This window comes from Aegilops tauschii, chromosome 1 (assembly GCF_002575655.3).
Source record: "Aegilops tauschii subsp. strangulata cultivar AL8/78 chromosome 1, Aet v6.0, whole genome shotgun sequence".
NCBI lineage: Eukaryota > Viridiplantae > Streptophyta > Magnoliopsida > Poales > Poaceae > Aegilops > Aegilops tauschii.
The window spans coordinates 391,431,277-391,458,226 of NC_053035.3; the positions used below are offsets into that span (position 1 = coordinate 391,431,277).

Sequence of the window (26,950 nt, forward strand, 5' to 3'; positions counted from 1 at the left end):
ATTCAGCGAATGAACCGGAGGAGCCGGAGGAAACCGCAAAGGCCTTCTGGATATCTTGGCCTCGTCAAAGAAACCTCTTTATGAGGGTCCCAAGTTGTCTGTGCTGGATGCCATCTCGCAACTGATGGCCGTCAAGGCTGAGTACGGCTGTAGCAGAGGTTGCTTCGAAGCATTTCTGGGAGTATGGGCTAACAGCCTGCCTGAGGGCCATGAACTGCCGAAAACCATGTACGCTACGAAGAAAATCATGAAGGCGCTCTCCATGGATTATGAGAAAATACATGTTTGTCCAAAGAATTGCCTTTTGTTTAGGCATGAGTATGCGAATGACAATTACTGTAGGAAGTGCGGTTCCTCTCGGTATATTGAGGTGGTCGATGAGCAGGGTCAGAAGCAACAGCTAAAAATCCCTGTGAAGGTTCTTCGGTATCTTGATTTTAGAAAAAGACTGCAGCGCCTTTTCATCACCGAGGAGTCTGCCAAAATGATGAAGTGGCACAAGGAAGGGAAAAGGTACAATATAAATAAAATTGTACATCCATCAGAAGGTGAAGCATGGAAGTCATTCGATATAGAATGCCCGGAGGAAGCAGCCGAGGCTGGGAATGTCAGAATTGCTATATCAGGTGATGGGTTCAATCCATATGGTATGTCGTCTAATCCATACAGCTGCTGGCCCGTATTTGTTATTCCGCTCAATCTCCCTCCCGACGCCATAATGCAACGCAAGACCATGTTCCTGTCGCTTATAATTCCGGGGCCTGAATATCCGGGGAAGAATTTGAGTGTGTTTATGCAGCCGTTGGTGGATGATTTGCACCATTCTTGGTACTTCCCGAGGTTGACATACGACCGACATCTGCAGAAAAATTTCTTGATGAAAGTTTGGCTACAGTATTGCATGCATGACTTTCCCGGCTATGCCCTATTCTGCGGATGGTGTACAAGTTGGAAGATGCCTTCCCCAGTGTGCATGCAGGCCTTGATTTTCATTTGGCTGAAGAAGGGTGGCAAGTATGTTGCCTTTGACCTGCATCGACAGTTCCTCCCTCCAGACCATCCTGATAGGGAAGACAAGAAGAACTTCACAAAAGGCAAAGTTGTCCATGAAGTAAACGAGATTCCAACGTTTTCTGGTGCGGATGTGCTTGCTCAGTTGAAAGCTCTTAAGCCTGCCGGCGAAGGGAAAGGCAAAGGCAAAGGCAAAGCCATAGGCGAAGACGAGGGCGAGGGCGAGGGCAAAGGAAAAGGTAAAGGGAAAAATGTTTTGAAGGATATGGTGAGACGCACAACTGGACTCACATTACCCCCTTCACGCAGCTTCCCTATTTTAAGGACCTCAAACTTCCATACAACATCGACGTGATGCACACCAAAAAGAATGTCGCAGAGTCCCTTTTTCGCACGATCCTCAACATTCCTGATAAGACAAAGGATAATGCTAATGCTAGAGTCGATCAACAGAATATTTGTGATAGACCACGTCTACACATGCAGCCTCCCACAGGCAGTCGAAAATCTTGGTTCAAGCCAGATGTTGACTTCGTACTTAAAAAGGATCATAAGATGGAGCCATTCAAGTGGTTGAAACATGTCGTGAAGTTCACTGATGGTTATGCGTCGAATATAAGTAAGGGGCTCAATCTTTCAACGGGCAAAGTGACCGGTCTCAAGAGTCATGACTATCATGTATGGATTGAGCGGATTATGCCGGTGATGGTTCGGGGCTATGTTCCCGAGCGTGTCTGGCGTGCGCTTGCGGAGTTAAGCCATTTCTTCCGCATGCTTTGTGCTAAAGAAGTATGTCCTGTGATGATAAAGAAATGCATAAGAAGGCACCGGGGTTGATATGCAAGCTAGAGAAGATCTTCCCGCCAGGCTTCTTTACTCCGATGACACATCTCATTTTGCACCTCACGAACGAGGTATTGTTGGGGGGGCTGTGCAGAATCGTTGGCAATACGGCCCTGAGAGACAGAACAAGCATCTGAGACAGAAATGTGGAAACAAAGCTAAGATTGAAGCATCCATAGCTGAGGCAGTTACCCTAGAGGAGGTGGCAGACCTCGGGACAGCGTACTATCCGGACCATGTTCCCACGCTGCACAATAAGGTGTCTCGATACAATACAGAAAAACCCAAGTATAAACCCAAGCTGCCTCTATTCATCGGGCAAGGTGGCAGGTGCCACGAGATGACTGGGAGGATGTCATGTTCTATATCTTGCACAGCATCAAGGAAGTTGAGGATGAGTGGATGAGGTAATACCTTTGCACCATTCTTTTAGTCAATTCGTTATGTTCACTTTGCCTAGTTCTTATACTGCTTTTCTTATTGTAGTCGATTTGTTGATGAAGAGTGGACGGGAATGCTGCCTCCTATTGAAGCGGAGGCACTTGCTCTTCTCTGAAAGGGTGCTGATGGAAGGAAAATTTTCGTTGCGTGGTTCATGGAGAAAGTAAATTTTCACACTTCCCTATTACCCATTTCACCCTACAATTCCAATTAAACTCATGCACCGTATAATTTCAATTAAACTTGTAGGGAAATGATCCAAACGAATCAATGGATGAACAATTGAGATGGGTTTCCGTGGGTTTTGACCCTGCCGTCATGACATGCGAAAATTATGATGTGAATGGGTATCGCTTCCATACAGAGGAGCACCAGAACAGTCAGCCTGATCCCAAAACTATAAATACCGGAGTCTTCACCGAAGGAGATAATAAAATAGATTACTATGGAAGGGTAGGAAAAATATACGAGCTTACATTCAAACGTGGCCGCGAACACCTAAGTCTCACTGTGTTCAAATGCCGATGGTTCGACCCCAAAAAGGGTCTGAGACATACGCCTTCTGTTGGTTTAGTTGAAGTTAAACCATCAACCGTCTATGCCGGAGCTGATGTCTTTATCGCCGCTACCCAGGCCACACAAGTATATTATCTGCCTTACCCATGCCAGAAAGAGTATCTAAAGGGTTGGGAAGTTGTGTTCAAGGTGTCGCCACATGGTAAGCTACCGGACCCGAACGATGATGATTACTACAACATAAACCCCATGACATACAAGGGAGTGTTCTTTCAAGAGGAACATGATGATGTGGTCCGAAACAAGGAGGATGATGACTTGGGTTATGTTGACCTGGACCCAAACGACGACGACGCGCGGATTGATGATGATGCAGTTGTGAATCAAAGAGACATAATTATGCTTGAAAGGTTAAATGAAGACGCTGACGATGAGGAAGAGCCTCCACCTCCATCAGACAATGAAGAAGATATGCGTGATAGTGATGATGAGACCGGTCGACAAATAGATTACAATAGTGATGATTCATATGGGTTCTAGAAAATGTAAGTTCTTTTAATGATGATTCATATGTGCTCTTCTATTATTAATGTTCATATCCATATGCTTGTTTATTTGATATCCTTACTAATTGTTTATTCTATTGTTAATGCAGGTTTGCTAATCATGGGCAAGTCCAGCGGCGCCAGTTTCCTCAACAAATTGAAATCACTTACTAGGAGTGGACGAGCCCAGAAGGTCCCCCCCCCGACTACGCGATGATGACACCTCATAGGGAGGTCGAGGGATCGGGGGAGGAGACCCTAGAGGAGGAGGGGGTGGGGGAGAGCCCCTAGAGGAGGAGGAGGTGGGGGGAGAGGCACCCGGGGCAAAAAACTTCGGGCCGTGTCCGAAATAGGAGGGTCTTCTTCGATGCCCTCCTATACTGAGGCACCTTCTGAGTCTGAGGAGGAGGAGTAAGTTCCTGATGGCGAGGAGGAGGAGGGCGAGGAGGAGGAGGCCGAGGAGGGTGAGGAGGAGGGCGAGGAGGGTGGTGTAGGGGAGGTTGACCCCGAGTTGTGGGGTGACTTGCCGCCGGGTGCTCCGAAGGGGTAGCTCCGTGGTACTGCCGGAGTACCTACACCACCTTCTATCGAGGCGCGGAAGTGGCTCATTGAACCTGCGGGGACAGAGTAAGTGCCTCTCAATCATATTTTCAACACATGACAACATTTTCTTATTGTACACATGCCAATCCTTTGATTCTTTTGCAGGAACTGGATCCTTCACGGAAAGGGCCGTAAACCGAACGGCCTTATCACTGTCCTGTTGAAGGAGTTTTGGCCGGGCCTATTCTGCCCGCGGCCAGACAGGGACCCGGAGCTGCGGGTTTTGGCCACGAGCTGGGCCCACTACGAGGCTTACAAGCACGCGGAGTACGGGACGGCCGCTAAGGCCGTGATCACCAAATTTTGGGTAAGTTCTCTTCTGAATCACTTGTCTTCAGTTTCGTTCATAGTTTATCATTGAATCACTCAACTCATGCCTTGTTTGCTTCTGGTTTATGCATTATTGCAGCAACTCTATAGAGTTCTTGACGAGCACAAGGCCAGAGCCGACGTGGTCTTGCTTGCGGCTGCGAAGAAGAAAGCTCGTCAGTTGCAGTACGAGGTGCGCTGGGTTGCCGTCTCGCAGTACTACCACAGCTACCTTCATCAAAAGATGACCAAAACTCAAGCGCAGAGGCAACGACTTACCTTGAACAGGGAGCAGTTCATGAAGGTAACTATTACTGACTTTTCATTGTTTCAAGCAGTCAATTATATGATTCGTGCTCACATGTCATGCTTCCAAAATTTGCATAGGTTATTCCTCGTTGGTGCTATGGAAAGGATGATGGATGGGCGAGTTTGGTGGATAGGTGGCTCGGCGACGATGCAGAGTTTGCTGCCAAGAGCAGCAAGGCCCGGGCTAACCGTGGAAAAGACGGGACACACGGCCAAGGAAACAGGAACCACTAGGGCTTCAAGGCCATGAAGGTATATCTATATGCATGATGCATTTTTGTTCTCCTTTACCGTCATGTTCTTTGTGTATGGCTAACTTCTGTTTGATGTTGCAGGAGGACAAGTTGAAGAGGCCGCTCTCAGACATTGAGTCATGGAAGCTGGCCCGCGAGCGGAGTGATCGCAAGGACGGCGAGATCCAGTACTACGGCAAGACCGAGGAGCACCTGGAGTCTTACACTCAGTAGTTTCAGAGGTTGCATCCGGATGTTCTTGACGTTGCCCAGTCTTAGATCGACGACACGGCGATGGTGGCCATCCAGGGGAAGCCCCATGGCCGGTATTCGTGTTTTGATGGCTTGATCACTCCTTCGGTCTCGTACACAGGGCTTCGGGCTACCAACTCGAGCCCGTTAGAGAGTACGGGGAGTTCGCAGCCTCCCTTAGCCCGCCAGCATGCTGTAAGTACTTCCCCTTTATCTTCTTTCTCTCTAACTTTCTCATGTTATTTTCAGCATTGCTCACTTCGAAACAACCTAAATTTTGTAGGCATATAAGGCCTTTGTCGAGCATAGGAATCCCGAGGTGCGGGGGTACTTGCAACGAGTGAAAGCAAACAATGATTACAACCGTCAGATGATGACGGTTAGTTTTGCCCTCTTAAAACCAAGCTAAATTTTTGCACTTTCAATCCTTTTGACCTTCTAGTTTGCTTGTTTAACTAACATCCAGGCTATGTTGGCGTCTTGGAGTAACCGCACGGATCCACCACAAATGGGACCCTCACCACCACCTGCGGGAGAACCCCCACACATGCCCACGTTCGATGAATGGGTGGCACTAGGCAGTGATAGTCCGGTTAGTACATTTGCATAACTACTGACAAACTAGTTCTCGTTCATTCAACACTATCATATAATATTTACCGTTAGAATCTTCTCTCAAACATGTAGGGGACCGGTGCCTCGACTCCTGCTTCGTCGACCCCAGTCACTTCGATCTGGCAGAGTGGTGCTGGTCTTGGCGGTGGCGGTTTTGGCGGAGGTGGTCTTGGCAGTGGTGGTTTTGGCGGAGGTGGTCTTGGCAGTGGTGGTTTTGGCGGAGGTGGTCTTGGCGGCGGCGGTCTTGCCTGATGTCGGTGATGATACCTTTCATTTGTGGTGGTCTTGCATGTGGCCGTCATGCCATACCTTTCATGTTCCTACTTGTTAGTTTCTCTAGATGACGATGATGATGTTCCATGTCTTGCACTATTTATGTTCATGAAGTTTCGCCGATGATGATCTTTAGATGATGAACTTGAGTATGTTTGAATGATGATGATGATCTTGAGTATGTTTAGATGATGAACTGTCATATTTCTGCATAATCCCATATTTTTTGTTTTGAAATGCTGTCAAAATGAATTGAAAAAGAGAAAACAGGGGAAAAAAACACAGATCTAAAGCCGTCGGCATAGATATGCCAGAACCTCCCAGTGACTGCCACGAGGCGCCGACGGCTTGGCCATCGGCATATCCCTGCTGCCAGGAGAAACCGGGGGCTGCCACGTGGTTGTTTGTGAGCACGGTTGACGACGCCGTCCGTTGCCGTCAAGCGAAAATCACTGCCGACGGCGATGATATGCCGACGGCCGTACGAAAGATATCGACATATGTACCTATGCCGACGGCTTTTCTATGCCGACGGTCTAACAAGACTACGCTGACGTGATCTATGCCGACGGGGCTATGCCGACGGCTGCCGTCGACATAGACGTATGCCGACGGGAAATGGCCTATGCCGACGGCCCGTGGCCGTCGGCTTAGAGGGCGAGTCCGGTAGTGAATCCTGGCCCGGAAAACGGCGTATGGAAACACCACCAGTCCACCACCGCATTACTGCACCGGGAAGGAAAAACCGCGAGATAATCGCCGCTGACGGCGTCTTGCATTGCATCGCTTCGACGGCTTAACAACGTGCGCATATGCACCCGGCCAGCGCGTACTGCCGCTGACATGTACGTGTAAGTCGATGGAAACTATGACGTACTTCCTCTGTCCCATAATATAAGAACGTTTTTGACATTAGTATAGTGTCAAAAACGTTAGTGTCAAAAACGTTTTTATATTATGGGACGAAGGGAGTAGGTATTAACTTCGGGTTGATGTGGGAACAAGGGCTTGATACTCGCCTGCTAGCACACACAGGCACACGTTGACATGACCGGCATCGATCGGGCTGTTTCCAGAACAGACATGCTGAGTACGAGACGAGGCGCGCTAGCTACTTGTACACAAAAATACGTATGTTGAAACATACGAATACGATCGATACTACGACCCTTCCTCGTCCACCCGTTGATGCTGTCGTGCTGTTCACTGTTCCCAGGTCCTTGGTGATCGCATGCTGATTGCATCTACCTACGGCTAGATCAGCTGCATGTGCCGCGGGACGGCGTGAGCACCAGCATCTAGTACACGGGGTCGAGTGTGTCGCTGGTACTAGTCGCTCTGGGGTCTAGACCACGCATGCATGGTAGAGGTCAAGTGGTCAGCAACAAGAACACTGTAAACCAGTTATGCTTGCAATGCAAGTCACAATAGAACTGCTATTAGCAATTCAATCGGTGACCACCTCCCCAAGACAGTGCTAGTAACACGCAGAGAGAAAGTGCTAGTACGCTCTCTCCTCTTTCTCTCTCTAGTCGATGGCCTTTACTGTTTAATACGTGACCACCGGTCAGCTTAAGAGTGTAAAACCATTTATCACGGAGTGGTACTTGTTTCGCACGAAAGTCGCAGGAATATAGCGGAGGAGATTAAAACGGGAAAGGAACAAAATACTACAAAGAGTGTGGCTAGGTCTCAGTCGACTGATATTTAATAAAGTCTCAGTCAAGTGACATAACATGTAAAAAAGAAAAAACTGAAAATTTTACACGAATCTTAATGTAAAATCTTACAGATATAACATCGATTGAGACTTTGCTAAGTCTTAGTCGACTGAGACTTAGCAAGACTGTACTACAAAGTCTGAGAAAATTTGTCAACTCAGCGTTGGACTCTTAACTGCTAAACATAGGCAGAGAGCGACCCTTAATTTTTGGCACGCCAAGACTTAATTTCCAACAGCTTATAGTACACCCAGTCGACAACGCCTAGAGCATGCACTGTCTCGGCGCTGTGTTCTCCTGTCTCCGTCGAGCCAACTCGCCGTATCTACTCCGTATCTGTTAACTCGATCGGAGATCAATCCTGACCCGGAAAACGGCGAGTGGAAACACCATCACCGCCATTACTGCCCCGGGAAAAACCCAAGTACGTAGTACCTTGCTTCGACGGTTTAAAAACGTGCCGCCTGCACCCAGCGCGTCGTGCTCCCGTTGACACGTACGTACATGTCGATGGAAACTGCGACGTAGGGTTTAATTTCGAGTTGCTGTCAAAATAAGGACGTGCAGCTCGCCCGCTAACACACACAGGCGCATTGAGATGATAGGCATCGAGCCCTTTCCAGAAACAGCACATTGAATGTGATGAGACAACTACTACTATACTGGTACATGCGACCCTTCCTCGTGCACCCGTAACCCGTTGATAATAGTGTTTTGTTGCTGGTCACTGTTCCAGGTCATTAGTGACAGACAGACGAGCGCATGCTGATTGCATCTACCTACGGCTAGATCAGCTGCATGTGTCGCGTGAGCAACAGCATATCCACGGGCACGACTGTGTCGCCGGTACTACTTGCTCCGCGTCTGGGCCATGCATGCATGCATGGTTTTGCTGCTGGTTAAGGTCAACTGGTCAGCAACGAGAACACTGTAAACCAGTTATGTTTGTGGTACGAGTCAGAAGAGAACCGCTGTTAGCAAGTCAATCCACGACCACATGTCCACGTGCCTAAGACAGCGTCACGAGACGAGTGCGGCGCGTAAAACACACAGAGAGAAAGTGCTAGCACGCTCTCTCCTCTATCCCTCTCTGTCCGAAATGATGTCTACTAGCTTAGGGGGAGTCCGCATCAGCATTCAAGAGCTAACAACGCCCCGAGCAAACCGCGCACGGCACAAAGGTGGCCGGCCGGAGATCCAAGCCGCTCCGCACGCGACAGGTGTGTGTACGTCGCTTCGTACCACGTCGTCCAGATTTCCCACGCCACCACGCAACTTACTATCCCACGACCACCCGCTCCTCCTCGCGGCTCACACGCCCAGATTTCCCTGACAGTGGTTAGTAGTTAAGCCCCCGACCGGGCTCTGGCTAAGCGAATTGAAGCAAAGCTAGATAGATCCGGTTTGTTGAGACTTCCGAGAGGTAGGTTAGGTCGGGTGGTCGTCGTCCCGCGCAATCCACACCTCCACGCAACTCTGCATGCAAGCGCGCCAACGCGGTGGGTGCAGTCCGCTTACCTGAATCGGCGACGGCGCCCGCGGTCAAGCCAACGCTGCCCACCGCCCCCGGCGACCCGGTCACCCGGAGCCGGACACCCCCCTATATCCCCCGCGCATGCGCCCGCTTCCTTCCTCGTCCGACCCCGACCTCTCGTACTCCCACGGTCACACGTACAAGGTGCACCAGATCAGCTAGCTCTGCAGTAAGATCATCGAAGGCCGACGCATGGTGACCATGCCGTCGTCGGTGGTGGCGGAGCTGGAGGGCACGCTGCTGCGCGACGCCTGCACCTTCCCCTACTTCATGCTCGTGGCGTTCGAGGCGTCCGGGCTGCCGCGCTTCGCCGCGCTGCTGGCGCTCTGGCCGGCGCTGCGCCTGCTGGAGCTGCTGCTGGGCCGGAGCGGCCTGGCGCTGCGCTGCGCCGCGTTCGTGGCCACGGCCGGGGTGCCGCGGGCGGAGCTGGAGGCCGTGGCGCGCGCCGTGCTGCCCAAGTTCATGGCTGACGACGTCGACCCCGCCGCGTGGGCGGCCTTCGGGGCCTGCGAGGGGCGGCGCGTCGTCGTCACCCGCATGCCCCGCGTCATGGTGGAGTGGTTCGCCAGGGAGCACCTCGGCGCGCACGACGTCGTCGGCTGCGACCTCGAGTACAGCCGGCTCAGGCGATGCACCGGGTTCCTCAAGGGCGGCGGCGACGAGGCCGTCACCGACCGCGTGCGTGTCCTGTTCCGAGACGGTGACCGGCCGGACCTCGGTCTGGGCCGGTCGGAAATGGCACGATCGTTCTTGCCCTTCTGCAAGGTTGGCTATGCTTTCTACAAAGTTCTTACTGTACATCTTTCATGAAAAAGTATTTTTTTTTCATGAAAAAGTATTACTACTTTCTTCTTTCCGTTTTTGGACTCATCTCACAAACCACAAAACACATTAATTAAGGAGAACATAACTAAGTGCTAGACAACATATTAATGTTGCATGTATGGCCATCCTACTCTTTTGTGCATTGGTTGATTTTACATTTCCAGGACAATGGCAGAATTTAATGCAAAAATACCTATATTTGCCTATTTCAAGGACAATGAGCCTGACAAATGAGATACTCTGCTTTTTTAACGAGCCTATCAAACCGAAAAGAGAGGGAGTCTTTTGAATTTCTTTTGGAAATTCTGAAAATTTTGGCGAGTTCCGTTTATTTTAGATTTTTTTTTCTGTTTTTCTAAGAATAATTTGGTTCGTTTTTCATGGGCTTTGGGGAGCTCAACTTCGGTTGAACCACTCCTGGCAGACTACAAACCTTTGGTGCATTTTTCTTGTAAAAGCATTCTATTAATTTTAGAAAATCAATTCACTTATTACTTTTATCTTCATGAAAACTATAGGTTTGATTTTTTCCACTTTGCTTCTTCATTTTTAGTTGAAGCCCTGCACTACAGTACATATTCACAGTTGTAGTGAGCATGGGTAACTTTTTTTTCTTCCAAGAGATGAGTAACCTACATGACATCTCAATACGTCATGTGCATGTATGCAGGAGCAGCTCCAGCCGCCGTTGTCCGTGGACGACGACGACGACGACGTGGCGAGGCGACCGAAGTGCCCTCCGTTTCGGCCGGTCATCTTCCACGACGGTCGGCTGGTGCGCCGGCCGACGGCTCTCATGTCCATCGCCATCCTCCTCTGGATCCCCCTCGGCGTCCTCCTCGCCGTCGTCCGCATCACCCTCGGCCTCGTCCTCCCCATCCAGGCCCTCCCCTACGTCGCCCCCTTCGTCGGCGGCGCCGTCATCACGCGCGGCCGACCCCCCGCCCCGACGACCGGCATCAACGGCTCGCCCACGGGCGTCCTCTTCGTCTGCACGCACCGCACGCTCATGGACCCGGTGGCGCTCGCGTTCGTGCTCGGCCGGCGCGTGGCCGCCGTGACCTACTCCCTCTCCCGGCTCTCGGAGATCCTGTCGCCGATCCCGACGGTGCGGCTGACGCGCGACCGCGACACGGACGCGGCGCGGATGCGGGCGGAGCTGGCGCGGGGCGACGTGGCGGTGTGCCCCGAGGGCACGACGTGCCGGGAGCCCTTCCTGCTCCGGTTCTCGGCGCTGTTCGCGGAGCTGAGCGACCGGATCGTGCCGGTGGCGACGAACTACCGCGTGGGCCTCTTCCACCCGACGACGGCGCGGGGGTGGAAGGCCATGGACCCCATCTTCTTCTTCATGAACCCGAGGCCGGTGTACGAGGTGACGTTCCTGAACCAGCTCCCCGCCGAGGCGACGTGCGCCGCCGGGAGGAGCCCCGTCGACGTCGCCAACTACGTGCAGAGGATACTCGCGGCCACGCTGGGGTTCGAGTGCACCACCTTCACCCGCAAGGACAAGTACCGGGTGCTCGCCGGCAACGACGGCATCGTCGGCGCCAAGCCCGCCGCGACGGCGGCGGCGGCGGCGACTAAGCCAGGATGGCAGCGCCGGGTCAAGGAGGTGCTCGGGTTCTTGCGCTTCACTAAGATCGATTAACCACCGGAACTAAGGCATGCATGTAGCCCAACCACTCAACCGGCTACATGCTGCTGTATATCTGCTAAAAAAACTGTAACATACAGACATTAGAAATTCACGTTAATCTACACGTTTGTTTTAGTTTTTTATTTTGAAAAAGAAAAGTGTTCAATTTTGGTGCTGTAAATCTTCAGACGAGCGTAGTGTCTGTAATTAATGAGCTTGAGTCGTTGGTAGTTTAGCAGTCCTCTGGTCTGCATTCTCTTACGCATCTCCATTTCATTTCTTACAGTGATGGGTTTGATTGAAATCGTTTGGTATTGGCTATTACTCCAGGTGAGAGGATTTTTTCCCTTCTGCAGTTGAGCGGTTGGATGCAGCTTTCAGCTGTTCCGTGCGCGAAAGAACGTCACGTGCTGTATTACTTTTGGAATAATAATTTTTGGTTCTGTACGGTTGTGAGGTCAGAGTGCTAATAAGAATAAGAAAGGAAAAAAAGGGAAAAAGGAATTGTCAAGAGTGGGATTTGAACCCACGCCCTTTCGGACCAGTACCTGAAACTGGCGCCTTAGACCAACTCGGCCATCTTGACTTTATGTCAAATTCGAACAAACAGTTGTAATGATGTACAACTTGAGAAACAGAACTCTCCTAGCATAATATGAAGACACATAACGATCTTACACATCGCATGCACGGCAACATAAAAAAGGTTCCCCGTGTGCTCATTATCTCTGGTTGGGGCTTTTGTTGTGGGCCACTTCGGGCCTTCCGTTGATGGTAGCTCCACCCGTGGCGCTTAATAGTCTTCTTCAACGGTGCATCGTCGGGAGTGGTGGTGGCGCAGGTCCGGTAATAAGGTTTCCTCAAGTCACCCCATCTCATCGCTGTCATATGCGGCGGCGGCAATGGTGTATCTTTCCACCGTTCATTCTAGCCAGTGAGGTTAGCAGAGTTTGTAGGAGCGGCGGTGATAGCTTCCTTTACAGTTTGTTCCTCCGGCCTAGTTCCAGTGATGTCGATGTGGCCTTCGGTGTTGGCGTGAGGTGTATGAGAAATAATGGAGGTTTGAGTATTGATTTGTACTGCTCTTACCTAGAGTATTGATACGGCGGGGTCTGTGGCCTTGATGAGTTCACATTAGCGATCGACAACAAGAGATTGGCTCACACGATGGAGCGGTGTGTAGCGACGCGCCGTGGACCCGTTTGGGAGGATGACTTCCAGAACCACTCTTAGAGCAACTCTAGCAGATCCTGCAAAACGTCGGCCCGCAAAACACGTTTGCAGTTCGCGTAAAATCGCTTTTGCGGGCCGGCGAGGGCTAGCACAGATGCAGACCCCCCAAACGGACCCGTAAAAAAGTATATTCGTGAAATATGTTTTTTTACGGGTCGGCTATGCGGGTTTTGCTCGGGCAACAGCGCAACGACCCGCAAACAGAGAAACTGTAAATCTGAAATTTGTCATAGGGCTTCACAAACAAGTTCAAATTCAAATGACATAAACAGTTTGCGCGCGAATAAAAGCGAAGTTCATTACGCAAAAGAGGGCATGCAAAGGTATGCGCCCATGTCCGGCATCATCTTGGGGGTCGATCTTCACTCGGCGCCATGGAGTCCATCTTGAAGTTCATCGGCGCCACCGTAGCCACCTCCGTCGCTTGTACCAACTCCCGCTGTACCGAATGATAAGAAGTCACGAGCTATCGATAAACAATGGCGAAAATGAAAGAGAATCACCAAAGTCCGAAGAGATATACCTTCCGGCCATTTCGTCAAACACCCCGCTCGCGGGGGGAGCGGCACCGTTGAACGGCATCGCCGGAGCACCTCCTTGCGGGGGGATGGAGTGAGAGGTTGAAGAAGATTTGTTCCTTGAAGTCGGAACCTTCCTCCGCTTTGCGCCCGCGGCCTTGCCGGCCTTCTCCGCCGCCGGCCGGGATCGCACAGCGGCATTGCCGCCCGGAGCGCGGGCCATCGCGCCGGGGGCAGCCGGATTCCCGCCTTGCACAAGCACGTTGCCCTGCCGCTTGCGGGCAGGCGTGGCGTGTGCTTGGGCGACGCCGGCGGGGCCTACATGGCCGGCGACGAGATCCGCCCGAGGGGAAGGGGCGTGCGCGACCTCGACGGTGATGGGGGCAGCATCGGGTCGTCCATGGCGGCGAGGGACGGCCGGGGAGGAGTGGCCGGAGCTTCGGAGGGGGGGGGCAATGGTGGCGGATGGTGCGGGAAGCGGGAAAGGGGCGCGGAAATGTCCCTCCCGCCAAATCTCGCGCCGGATGGGGGTTGAGCTCGGGTCAACCTCCCAGCCTGTGAAGATAGAGGTTGGGGGAGAAGATTTACCGTGCCCCGCAAAATTTTCTGCGGGCCGGGGCGTTTTGCGGGGTCTGCTAGAGTTGCTCTTAAGAAAATGAAACTCAAACAACATAGTCGGGGTGTAACCCTCGACACGTCATATCGGAACCTGAGTGTAGTGTTAAAAGGGAAGGGTCGGGTCGTCACCCTGGTGGCACTTCGTATCTTGATATAGAAGCAGTGATAAGTGAGAAACAATCGGGCAGTCGCATCCTTAGTGGCGCGCTACATTGACGTTCGGGTATAGTGAAAATGAGAGGGTCTCCACAATTCGCAGTTGGCTCGACGTGTGTGAAGTGTAAGCAAGCTAGCCAAAACAAGTAGGATCCCATGGCTTGACCAACACTTTTCTTTAAGCATTTTTAGGGGTCGCCTTCTATTCCAATATTTTTTCTATAAAATAGCTTTCCCTAAAATATACTTGAAGTACAATTAGTTCTTCAAGATATGTTGGCAAGAATTACTAAAATCCACCTTTGGGATTAGATGCACTTTCATTTGGGCAAATATAGAACGCTTGCCTCCAGAAGCGCCACTGCGTAGTGAATGGATAAATCGTGGTGATATAATAACAAGTAAGGTTGAGACAGACCAAACTTGTCATGGAAGGAGTTTGTTAACCATGAAACTAGGAATGGACACAGGTGCATGAAAGTTACCTATCCACATCGGAACCACGAGACTTGGTTTCCAAATGAAGAGGATTTGTGACACGCAGGTGCGGAGGCGCCGACTCTATTTTTTTGCCTTTCGATTTTGAATCTTTTGAACCAGTCCATATTAAATTTTGTTTGCATATTCATGTTCATTGTGACGAGGGCTTTGAAATAATATCACGCTTGAATACATTTTGACGAGTTTTTAAAACCTCACAAAGTTTCATCTGCTGAAACTTGATGCGACTGAACGACAAAATCCCCGAGTTTCAGAAACTACAACTTAAAACTTGGTGTGCCGTTATGCGGAATCCAACGACTTGGTGGATCGCAAAGCAATTGTTCGGCCGAGCACGGCTGCGCAAGTGTGTGCCCCTCCAAATTTTTGCCCTACTTGTTTGAGACCAAAAAACTTTGTTGTTGTTGTTGTTGTTGAATGTTTGCTTTGTCTTTTGGTTATTATATCGGAGTGCTTTTGTACTGTGATTTGGTTGATAGATCTGCCTGTGTTTGTATTGTGGTTTGGTTAATACTCTCCCTCTCAAAATATAATGTGTGTTAGATTTCTTTTCAAAGTTAATCTTGTAAAGTTTGACCAAGTTTATAGAAGAAAACGTCAACATCCAAAAAAGCACACTTTCGCCATATTTTTAATCCGGTGCACAAATGGCCAACGATATATCTTGAGCTAGTTTTGCCTTCACGCAAAGTTCAAACACCAAACTAATGCATACGTGCTTTGACATCCAGTCACTACGCACAATAACATTTTCTTTAGCAAAACAACGCACAATAACCTTTTTTTAGGCAATCAACGCACAATAACTTTATTATTTTAGACAATCAACCAACAATAACTAATCCCACAGAAAGGAGCAGCACTGTTAACCAACTTGTTCTTGGATGGTTCGGCGCCACTAGGGTTCAAGTCCTGTTACTTTTATCCTGAATTTATTTCAAGATTTCCGGCGATGCGCATTTTTTCGCGAGAAAATTTCCGATCCATTAATCTCAATTATGGTAGTACAACGAATACCAGAAATAATAGAAATTAAATCCAGATCCGTAAACTACCTAGCGACGACTATAAGCACTGAAGCGAGCCGAAGGCGCGCCGCCGTCATCGCCCCTCCATCGCCGGATGCGAATTCAATGGGAGGAGATGCTGACAGGAGTAGGCTGTGTGCATGTGTATTCATAAGGACGAGTGTATGTATGTATGTATGACTGCTTGCGTTTTTTACTATGTTAAAAAAAAGCAGCCCCAAAAACCAAAGCTGGCACTCAAATTCTGCCGTGCACACAATCAATAATCGCCACTTTCTGTCTGCACCACGTTCTTCACGCTGGGCAGCGAGCCGGCAGATCCTCCATGCTTTGCCCGCCGCCGCGCCTCTGACCTCTCCTCCTCCTCCCCGCCCAGCCGGTGCCGCCGCCGCTGCTTCCCGCGGAATAATAATAAAAAGTAGCCCCCGATAAAACGGGCCGGCCGCCTCCCTCGGCCCCGACCCGCACGCCACGCGGGACTCACCCACCCTCCCCTTCCCTCGCCCCTCCCTCCCTCTCCCTCCCTAGGATGCGCGCCTCCCCCCGCCTCCTCCGGCCGGAACCCTAGCCAGGCGTGCAGGCGCGCAGCAGGCGGGGCCCCCGCGCCGCGCCGCGCCGAGCCGATGGGGAGGCCGGGGTACCTGACGCTGCCCATCTTCGCGGTGCTCGCCGCGATCGGCTACGTCTACTACACCACGGTCTTCGTCGCCGTCGCCGGCTGGCTCGGCCTCTCCACGGCCGCCGGGGTCGCCAACGCCGCCGCCTTCACGGCCCTCGCCGCCGCCTGCCTCGCCACCTACTACGCCGCCGTCTCCCGGGACCCCGGCCGGGTGCCGCCCGCCTTCCTGCCCGACGTCGAGGGCGCCGAGACCCCCGTCCACGAGGTCAAGCGCAAGGTGCGTGCCCTCTGCTGCCCGTCGGGGAGTTTTGGATCTGTGGAGCGGAATGGTGCTCGGTTCTTGCAGAATTTCCCCTTCTTCTCGTGAAATTGGGCAAGTTTGCTTCGAATGCCGCGCCTCCCAGTTAGGCAAATGTGGTTTAATGCCCATTTGCCTCCTAGGATTGGATCATTTACGACCATCTATGCGTGTAATCTGTTCCATTCTGCCGATTTCAGCTCAAAGTTGCGACTGTTAAAGGAGGGACTTGATAGATACATAGATAATCTAGATTCGAATCTGAGTGTTGGCCCCTGGAACCTTCCACCGTGTGTGTGGATCCAGTCTAAGTTTGAAGGTTTGTCTAGATAATATTTTAAATTTCCATCGGGTTTGGAATCATGACCAAAAAAAAAGATATTGCAAGTTTCAAAGTGTTTTTTAGATCATCAGGGGAGTTTGCTGCCCCCCCCCCCCCCCCCCCCCCCCGGTTCCAGTAATAATAATGAAACCACAACAGTTCAACAACCAAGCATGCCTCAAACGCACGTTCTGAAAGAGCAAGAAACAAACGGAACGAAAACGAAAAATTCAAGGCCTACAGCCTATTACATTTCAGGTTTCACCAATTCCCTCCTATCTGGAAACACTGACAGTTTCTAGTTCACAGACAGATGATCTGATATGCTAAGGAGCAGAGCCATTGCAGCAAGCATCAGTCAACATCCTCTTGTCTTCTGCAGCAAGCATCAGGCGAACCTCTTTGATCTGCTCCAGAAGCCCACCTTTCATCTTCTTGAGCGGTTGAGTTGGCGTGCCAGGCCAGTCGAGGGGAGATGCAGGGCTTGAGCTCGCCTGAATCGCTTTTTTTGTTGGTGAATCATCCGGCCTTGTGATGTCTGGACTCTGAAAGCCATTTTTGCGCATCCCAAAGGCAAACTTGGAGAGAGAAGAGGCATGAGTGGCACCTCCAGTGTCCATCAAGTCTCTTTTCATCCCGAAGTCAACTGGAGGGGAGTTTTGAGTATGCAGGATACCCAATCCAGTATCTTCTGCATTTTCTCGAGCGAATCCTTGGTGTACAGAATCATCCACCTCTTGAGGGTCCTCCAGATTAGCCACCAGATCTGTTTAGTGTCAGACCAGACAGCATTATCAAAAACATGCTTATTTCTAATTTTCCATAAGCTCCACAAGACACAAGCACAAAAAGCATTTAGCACTTCATGTTTCTTGTTAGCAGGCCAAAATTTGGCAATGGAAAGGTAGCTAGATCCTAATTCTGTGGAGAAGAGCAAAGAGACTTCACTCCAAATGTTTTTAGCAACCGCACAGCCAAAAAACAAGTGGTCTACAGTCTCCTGCTCAGAACAGAATAAACACTCTGGGTTCCTATCAATCCCCTTTTAAGTAAATTATTTTTAGTCATAAGTTTATTGTGTGCTAGAAGCCAGAGAAAAACTTGGATTCTAGGTGGCACAACAATAGACCAAACAGAGGGAATATAGACAGGTGTCACCCCTCTAAAGTTGATGATGGCATAGAGAGAGCTAGAAGAGTAAATTCCCTTAGATTCATACTGCCAGACCATAGCATCCTCATCTCCATTAAGAGCAGTCTCTTTTATAATTTGTTCAAGGCAGTACCATTCTTCCATCATAGTAGAGGTAAAAACCCTCCTAAAAGTAAGCTTAATGTTACTCCCATCCCAAACTTCTGAAATTGTCACACAATGTTGATGACAAATGGAGTATAAAGGCCAGAACTGGACAGAGAGTGGGGAGGTTCCAAACCAGATATCCTCCCAAAATCTAATTTTCCTCCCATTTCCTACTACCCATCTATAGCCGAACTTAAGAGCTTTAGCAGCCCACATAACTCCTTGCCAAAAGCTTGAGGAGGTTTGTGGCCTACAGGCAAATATATTAGGAGCATTTCTAATATATTTTTTGTCTATGATGGTTTTCCAGATCTTGCCCTCATATTGGGCATATCTCTTGACCCAACTGCCTAATAGACATAGGTTGAGATCCCTAATGTTAGGGACCCCAAGCCCACCATGTTCTTTCTTCATACAGACCAAGTGCCAATTGGCCAGATGAAGCTTTCTGTTCCCCTCAAAGTCACTCCATAGACAATGAGCTAGCTGACTATTAATTAAGTCTAGAGCCCATTTAGGAAACTTAAAGAAGGACAGTAGATACACAGGGATACTGGCCAAACAGGCCTTGATGAGGGTTAGTCTAGCAGAGTAGGACAGTAACTTCCCCCTCCAACCAGCCATCCTCTTCAAAATCTTATCAATGAGAGGTTGGATATCCTCTCTTCAAAGTGTTATCCATGGCCATTAAACCAAACAAGCACAAGCTATTGGCAAACTAAAGTGCCTCTAAATTCAGCAGCTGGCCTTGCTAATTTTTTATTAATGGTGGCCCTGGTGGGTATTGCGGTTAGATACCATGCAAAGCTTCCGATTTTATGCCTTGTTATCTTGCATTTTCCAAACTGAATGCGACGGTTGAATACTTGAATGCAGATAAATAGATAGCACTCTGCGTGAATATGGCTATTTGGCCTCTTCCCATGGTATACCCAAGTTTCCGTTTTCCCTTTATTAGTTTGTTTTGTGTCCATGGGTGTGTTTAACGGTAGACATCACTGTAAGTAGCTTATTCTGTCGCTGGGCCTACAAACATTTAAGCATAACAAACAAGAATATTGAGGTAGTCAACGCAAGATTTTTGGACCGCTGCTTCTTGAAGAAATTGAGCTCTAAGGTGACTTAAGCAAATTGCTTTGTGGTATTAAACGAAGAGTTTGCTGTCGGCAAGTAGCCTACTAAAGTAGTGATCTAAACGCTCTTATATTAGTTTACAGAGGGAGTACCAAAAATGGGGAAAATGAAAGGGAGATTAGCTTAGCATGGGAGTAAGGTCGAGGTGGGAGTAAATAAGCAAGGAAATCCCATTGTCTGATTTATTCTGGAGTAAATAAGCAGGGAAATCCCATTGTCTGATTTATTCTGGAGTACAATTCCGTGACAATAGCTGACAAAAATTAACTTCTCATTAGTTTCTTGTCTCAAAATACTCAATCTGTACTGTTTTTGCAGGGTGGTGATTTGAGATACTGCCAGAAATGTGGCCACTATAAGCCCCCACGCGCACACCATTGCCGTGTGTGCAAGAGATGTGTTCTGAAAATGGTGCTGGCTAGTACTAATTCTATGATGATCCTTCTATTTTATCTCCACTTTCACGTTTTCACTAACTTTTTATGTGCAGGACCATCACTGTATTTGGATTAATAACTGTGTTGGGCACGAAAACTACAAGATATTCTTGGTCTTTGTATTGTATGCTGTAATTGCAAGCTTCTATTCAATGGTAGTTCAGTTTCTTTGATTACTTTGGCAAATATGATTTCTTGGGGTGGTATAGCATTGAAAAGTATATTTTCCCATCTCAGATTCTAATTGTGGGGAGCGTCATTCACAGTGCTCCGAAAGATGAACAGTTAAGCAGTGATTCTTCTAGAACATTGATTGTAAGTACTCTTGCGTTGTTTTTTAGTTACCTAGCATGCTGCATGTTCATCTGAACTACTCACAAAAATATGAAACTTGCCAAATGGACAGATTATTTGTGGGATCATTCTTTGTCCATTAACTCTGGCGCTGTCGGTGCTCTTGGGCTGGCATATCCACCTCATATTACAGAATAAAACTACAATTGAGGTTTGTGACAACAAATTTCTCTTTTGATGTTGGGCAGCACTATCTTTATAGGAAATATTAAAAACACTTGTTATTGATGGTTGCAGTACCATGAAGGAGTTAGAGCAATGTGGTTGGCAGAAAAGGGTGGAGACCTTTATCATCATCCATATGACCTTGGTGTCTATGAGAATCTTATTTCGGTAAGAAGGCGAACTATTTTCTATTCACGACGAAAAAGACTAACAATTTTCTGAGCTGTTTAAATGTTTCACATATTAAGATATGAATGCGGAATGGGAATAGTTGATTTTCAGAGACAATGTTAATGGCAACAGCTTTATTGTCCATTTAAAGATATCCACAATTTTGATACTGACTCCAAAGCAGATTTTGCTATATACACCCCTCCACAAGTTTGCACATTTGTATATTCCAAAAAATTCCTTCCTACCCATATTAAATAATGTTTGCTAAATTCTCACATGTAGTTATGCCATGCTGTTGGTATGTGCGTTTCACATGTATCTTTATTTTGGTCTTGCACGTTAGGGTGTTGCCTTGTGACCATGAGGTCACAGGTTTGAGTCTTGGAAATAGCCTTTTGCAGAAATATAGGGAAAGTCTGCGTACAAAAAACCCAAAGTGGTCGGACCCTTCTCCGGACCCTACGCAAGAGGGAACTACGTGCTCGGGCTACCCTTTTTGCACATTAGGGTGTTATATAAAAGTTTTAACTCAAACTGTGGAAACAGGTAATCAGTGTAGTAGTTCACCTCCCTTCATTGCTTTCAACCAGAGTGGTGAAGTTAGTGCATTAAATTGAACAACGGCCCCGCTGCATGTACTCTACTCATAGTTAAGCACGTAGCACGTAGCACTACGCTTAGGATGTAGGCGGTCTGCTGTCAGGCCTGTGTGGTGCCAGTTACATGATGCGGGCTTGCGCGGTGCCGCTTCCCGAACTATAATCATGTTTGCTTGGTTGCTTTCTTAACCCTGGAAAGCATCGTGTGTTATATGTTCTGATGTTTCCGATTGTTTATCCACAGGTGCTTGGGCGTAGCATATTCTGCTGGCTCTGCCCAGTATCAGTCAATACAGGCAATGGCCTACGGTTCCGTGCATCATATGATATTTTACCATCTACACCGCCATGTGATTTACAAAAGATAGCATTACATTCACATTGAGGTACATAGTTGCTAATATGAGAAAGGGGATTGATATTCCTATTCAAGTGCCCAAAGTATACCATTTCTGAGCCATTTCGGATCGTAACAGGTTAGCGGATACTTCTTAAAACCCTCAAATGTAAGATATGAGAAAAGATGCCTCCGGATCCAGAAGTATTTCCACCTCACCAGGGTTTCGTTTTGAGATGGTCGTATTTCCAGTATGAGGAAGATGACTGCTGCCTCAGCTCATAATCCGGTCTCAGCTGTGTTTGTACACAAAAAGCTTAACCCTTCGTGTTGTAAAGTAAATGTACATGCTGTGTTCGGAAGCAAAAGCATATCAAAGCAAATTTTGCTGAGATGCACGTCTGTTCAGAAGTAAATGTCACATGTGCTGTATACATCTGCAATTACATTATCAGACACGGAAATGTCATTGCTGTGCAGTAAAAATGACTCGGTCAGAAGAGTTGACATTTCATATCTTGTGTAAAAGCCAGGAGAAGATTGCTGTAATTATTTAGTGTTTTCAGTACGGCTGGTGCTGGGCAACATAGGCCATGTAGCATCCCCCAAAGCACAGTAGCCAATAAGCAATCTTCTTGCAGTCTGATGCTTCGTGCAGATTATTTTCTAGGTTACAACAGTCGGCACTCAGCAGCAAATGCAACTACTAATACATCAGTTGGGAGTAATCTATTTGCCCTTTCCTTTTCCCTTGCCCTTCTTGGCGTCAAGTTTGGCTTGCACACGAGCCGCTGCCGCGGCCTTTGCCTCCTCCCTCTTCTTCTTCTCTTCCTCTTTGGTGGCAGCAGCCAGCTCCCGCTGTTTCTTAAGCTCCCTATCAAAATTTATGCATAAAAAATCATGTACTTTTTAACAATCACAAGGATGCTACAAAATGGATAATAGACATGATACGTAGCTCTCAAGAATTCCAATATGATGTCCCATGCTGTTTAACATAATTATTGGGTACTAACTTCTGTATTAGAAAAAAAATGCCAAAACTGGCTTAACTGTACTACTGACCAAAAACACAGCAAAAGCTCCACTAACCCCATAGAAACAGAAAAAAAAGGGCAAAAACACTTGAAAATGGAGGATTAAAAAAGCTATGGTTGTCTAGAGATGTTATGGGGTGGACGAGCATTCAGAGGCCGAGTTCTGAACTCCTTAGCTCCCTGCCAAGTGCCAACCTCCACAGATCAGCTTCATTGAGGATTTTGTCGACCACCATCTGATTATTGGGTACTTGATGCGTTAAATATAAAAGAGGAAACACTTGGAGATGTCTTACTCTAGCCTGGCTTTCTCATCAGATACACTGCCCAGACTTGAACCTTTCCTTGGCTTGCAAGCAACTAATTCCACCTCAAAAATGAGTGTTGCACTGCAGAAACAAAGCAAACCTTGTTACAGAAACTTCTGGCCTCGGGATGCTTACAACTTCAGTCAATCAAGAGGTGAAATGGCAAACAAACTTCGCTGGTATCTCTGGCGGCGAGCCTGGACTTCCATACGCATATTCCGGCCTGCATGTTATTTTTGCAATCTCGCCAACCTTCAACATGCCGATACACCGTGCCATATTAGAAAGAAACTTTCGAGGCTATCAATGTGAGCAAGCAATTATAAACGTTCACATACTTTCATAGTTCTTAAGGCTATATCCCATGCTTTAATGACAGCTCCCTGGCCAACTTCAAATGAAAAAATAGAATTGTCTTCATGTGTGGTGTCAAAAACTTCGCCATTTTCAGCAAGTGTCCCTTCATAATGAACTGCACATAGAAAAGTGTACGAAGGCAAATGTTTAACCCAACATGGCAGATTAAGCAGTGATCCGTTTACTGTATTGCATAGAAAAGTGCATTGCCGTAATATTCAGGGGCAAAGTAGCCGAATGGAAAAACGTTGGAAGCACTTGAGAGAAAAAACTTCTACCATAACTTAAACCATGAGCAACCGCCCAGTCAAATATAAAATAAATTATTTATGGCTATATTTTACTCAGATCAGAGGGCTATGTATTGACTGCAGTACCATCAACCAATGGAAGGCTATCGGATGGGCTTATAGCATCATCCTTTGCTTTTCTGATCACCGTCTTAAGAACGCCTCCATCCCCTGTTAGATCAATGGTTTCTGCCATGACCTTGCTGTTGAACGGAGATTCTGAAAGCAAGAAAGAACAGAGCATTATTAGAGTGCTCTAGCAAAACCAAATTCGATCAAACTAATGGGCACAAGCACTTGAAAATGCATAACATAGTCAGTTCCTGCACTTGTCTAAATTCTTGCAATTAAATTTGAAGCCAATTTTAAAATCAAGGTTTCAGACTTCGGGTTGGCAGTGCGACAAAGGGCCCCAGAGACAATCGTCAATGAATTGAAGGTATATCGAACAACACTCAAGTAGACTCTATAACCGTTTTCCTCATCAAAACAAAAATGTAAAACACAGAGTACCAGTCTCACAAATAACCCAATTCCAACAGCTGAGTTACACAAAACAATTCCAATAAGTGGTAGCGCGGCCCTACTTAGCATGTCCTTAGGAGATCTTCTCCCGGTATGCATTTATGTAACCTATAAAAGTTACTTGTGCTGCCCCTCCCAGATCAACAACCTGCAGGCTTAAAGCCGAACCTAGAGGCAACTGCAATCTTCTTCAAGTAACTACCGCATGGCACAACCTGAACTGAGTCTGTGTTAAACTATTCGAGACCTAAAGGCCTCCACGGCAACAAAATCTACTACAGGTCCATGACAAAATCAGGCAAGGGAGGTAGAATTTACCTCGGGTCGGCGACGATTTGGAGAGAGGGCCGTGGCAGCGGGGGCGCCGGTGAGGACCTGCTGAACGGATGAGTGGGTATTGGGATTAGAAGGGGTGAGCGGAGAGGAGGAAGATGGATGCGGGCGGGCGGGCGGCACGTACCTTCACCGAGAGAAGGGGAGGGGAATTCAGAGTGGAGGGAGCGACGATGATAGACAGATCTGGATGGGACGAGGGGGAGGGGGAATCAGAGGATGGTTTCGCGTGATTTTTACCGGAGGATGCCCTCCGTTGATTCGATTCGGTCGCCACTACTACGGACTGTAGTATTCTCCTTCCAAAGAAAAAGAATAAAAAAACTTTTTGTGGGCATTAAAAAACCTTTGTTCCTTTATTAAAAAATAATGCAAAATTTTCTAGTTTTTTATGTTGTATAGACTCAATATCTTTTGTGCAAACTATAAAAAACTAATCATTCTCTTCGAAATATATCAAAAAACTAGATAGGTCAATTCCAAAAATCTAGGTTTTGGATTTCAATGTTAATTGTTGCCTGTCCAACAAGGCAGACCTACATGGCAGCACTCAAATATACTCCCTTCATCCCAAAATAAGTGACTCAACTTTATACTAGCCTTTAGTAGTACAAAGTCGAGTCACTTATTTTGGGACGGAGGGAGTATTAACCGGTCAGGAGCTATTGGGGATAAATCTTGTTGCCACCATGGTATCCAATATTGATATTGCTGACAACTTGAAATATCTGTTTTTAGAAAAGGAGGTTAAAACCCTTGAATTTTTAAAACTTGAAATATCTTGTGTTTATGAAAAACTTGAAATACCTTTTGCTTTAAAAAACTTGAGTTTTCAATATTATCTCCATAAAAGGATTCATGCGGTAGGTATTCATTACAAACTTAATCATGTGATATTTCGCAAAATAGCATGATCATTCTGACCCATGTAAAAAGAGTAGATGATAGTGCTACGATTTAAGTTTCAGATCCTAAATACAATAATAGTTTTCTCATTTTCATACAGGTCACAAATCGTCATATGATTCTACAAAATTTTACAAGGGTAAGTTTCAAACTCGATATCTACTAGTATATGAGTGATTTTCTAGAATTTTTTTCAAAATTTAGAAGCACATTGTTTGCTAAGTTTTAGAAAGTGGATAAATCAAAACCCATGATAATCTATAATTTTGTTTGTGGTTGTGCCTGAGTAACACTATATTTTTCTTAGAACGTTGACACGGTCGAGGGGGGTAGGGCTCAAAGACAGTAGAGGTGAGCGAATACTAGATTATCACTCATCAAATGTTGTACTTCACACTTTCCCTAAGACTGGCCACATATATAGTGTTGGATGTTCACTCAAAAATATTTTCATGAGTGTGATGAATGAAAATTATGATATTCATCTGTGTTCTTAGAGCATATACAACTGGACTGGGCAAATTTGACTCCATAAACGTCCACAGACGCATCGCCAGACAACTACTCATTTGTCCTCTCGGGCAACGACACCCCTCATATCCAAACTCTCAAAGCCATACACATCCATAATATAGCACAAATTCACCACCAACTCAATAATGTAACAATGCAAAATAAACCACAATTCAACATGCAAAATGAAATACGACAATGCATAGATAGGCGATACAAGAATGAAAGTTTCGCTCGCGACAGTAGCGGCCATGCTCTCTTTGCACATGTTGATCTCCTTATTCTTAGCCTAAAGCCACTTCTTGCTTTCCGGATCCAAGACGGTAGCATAAGCCAGCATGAACCTCGAATCCTCCGTGTCCCGAGCCAGCTGCACCTTCTCTTTCTCGAGCTGAATATTGACCCTAAAAGTCTTTGCCTTCTCGAGCTCCCATTCGACATACGCCTCATGCTTCTCCCTCTCAAGCTCTTATTATTGTTCACCCTCTCCCGATCCCAATCCATCATCTCCTTTTGCACATCTAAGAAGAGCTTGTACATCTTCTTCTTTTTCTCCTCCTTGGTGGAAAAAATGCTTGTCCATGTGGCGGATATTCTGCTCGTCACGGAGCCATGTGCGGTTCTACCCTTCTCCCACTTGTTTCCCATGATTTGACAGTTCCTCTTTGGCATGGTGGCTTGTCCCTCTTCTCCTCCACCTTCCTCATCTTCATCGTCCAATCCAATGGATTGTTGGGAGCTTGTGCCATCGTTTTTCTGCAACTTCTTTTTATTGTTCTTGAGGTCATTGACAAGTTGTTTCCACTTTGGTTTCCCATTCAATTTCAACCACAATAGCACAAAGTAAATGGCTTCCCCTCGGTTTGTCGCTACAAAGTGGCCGCCAACTCCATCTAGCAAACAAGAATCACTCGTGAGAATGGAGCAGACAAAGTTCGCAATGCAAATGATGACAAAACGAAGCAAGTGAACTTACATGACTATTGACTCCAATGCCACTTTGGTTTCGGCCAACCACAAAAGAATAGTGGCTGCAACTTGTTCACGCTCTCTTGGATGGTGGACCATCTATTTTGGAGTGGCCTCATTGTGGATAGTATGGATAGGGTTTGACTCCACATATTCCTTGCGTTCATGGTAATGCTCGTGGAGCTTTTTCCAATACTTGTTTCCCTTTTGCTCGATTGCATATATAGGGTCTATCCGTCTATGCTTGTGGCCAA

At 47.6% G+C, this 26,950-nt stretch overlaps 3 protein-coding genes and 1 non-coding gene across 5 annotated transcripts; 2 read left to right on the forward strand and 2 right to left on the reverse strand.

Annotated features, from left to right (window-relative positions):
- The first annotated feature begins 8,882 nt into the window (after positions 1 to 8,882).
- Positions 8,883 to 11,970, forward strand: LOC109743316 (glycerol-3-phosphate acyltransferase 5). The gene is made up of 2 exons (XM_020302394.4): positions 8,883 to 9,970; positions 10,701 to 11,970. Exons 1-2 carry the CDS (start codon positions 9,398 to 9,400, stop codon positions 11,676 to 11,678), a joined length of 1,551 nt encoding a protein of 516 aa, XP_020157983.1. The 5' UTR covers positions 8,883 to 9,397; the 3' UTR covers positions 11,679 to 11,970.
- Positions 11,971 to 12,171: 201 nt separating this feature from the next.
- TRNAL-CAG (transfer RNA leucine (anticodon CAG)) lies at positions 12,172 to 12,252 on the reverse strand. The gene has a single exon. It is a non-coding gene; the product is annotated as a tRNA-Leu (tRNA).
- A 3,703-nt stretch (positions 12,253 to 15,955) lies between these two features.
- Positions 15,956 to 21,972, forward strand: LOC109743304 (probable protein S-acyltransferase 16). The gene is made up of 8 exons (XM_020302381.4): positions 15,956 to 16,616; positions 19,711 to 19,803; positions 19,883 to 19,984; positions 20,067 to 20,144; positions 20,236 to 20,334; positions 20,421 to 20,516; positions 21,366 to 21,507; positions 21,598 to 21,972. Exons 1-7 carry the CDS (start codon positions 16,344 to 16,346, stop codon positions 21,504 to 21,506), a joined length of 882 nt encoding a protein of 293 aa, XP_020157970.1. The 5' UTR covers positions 15,956 to 16,343; the 3' UTR covers position 21,507; positions 21,598 to 21,972.
- A 9-nt stretch (positions 21,973 to 21,981) lies between these two features.
- Positions 21,982 to 24,607, reverse strand: LOC109743305 (peptidyl-prolyl cis-trans isomerase FKBP20-1). 2 transcript variants are annotated; one of them, XM_020302382.4, is made up of 7 exons: positions 24,436 to 24,607; positions 24,294 to 24,350; positions 23,538 to 23,669; positions 23,142 to 23,275; positions 22,976 to 23,055; positions 22,792 to 22,884; positions 21,982 to 22,332 (listed from the first exon to the last, which is right to left on the reverse strand). In XM_020302382.4, exons 3-7 carry the CDS (start codon positions 23,644 to 23,646, stop codon positions 22,188 to 22,190), a joined length of 561 nt encoding a protein of 186 aa, XP_020157971.1. In that variant the 5' UTR covers positions 23,647 to 23,669; positions 24,294 to 24,350; positions 24,436 to 24,607; the 3' UTR covers positions 21,982 to 22,187. The 2 variants fall into 2 exon arrangements, with proteins under 2 accessions (XP_020157971.1, XP_020157972.1); XM_020302383.4 differs by having other exon boundaries at positions 24,294 to 24,353; positions 24,436 to 24,578.
- Between the last annotated feature and the right edge of the window lie 2,343 nt (positions 24,608 to 26,950).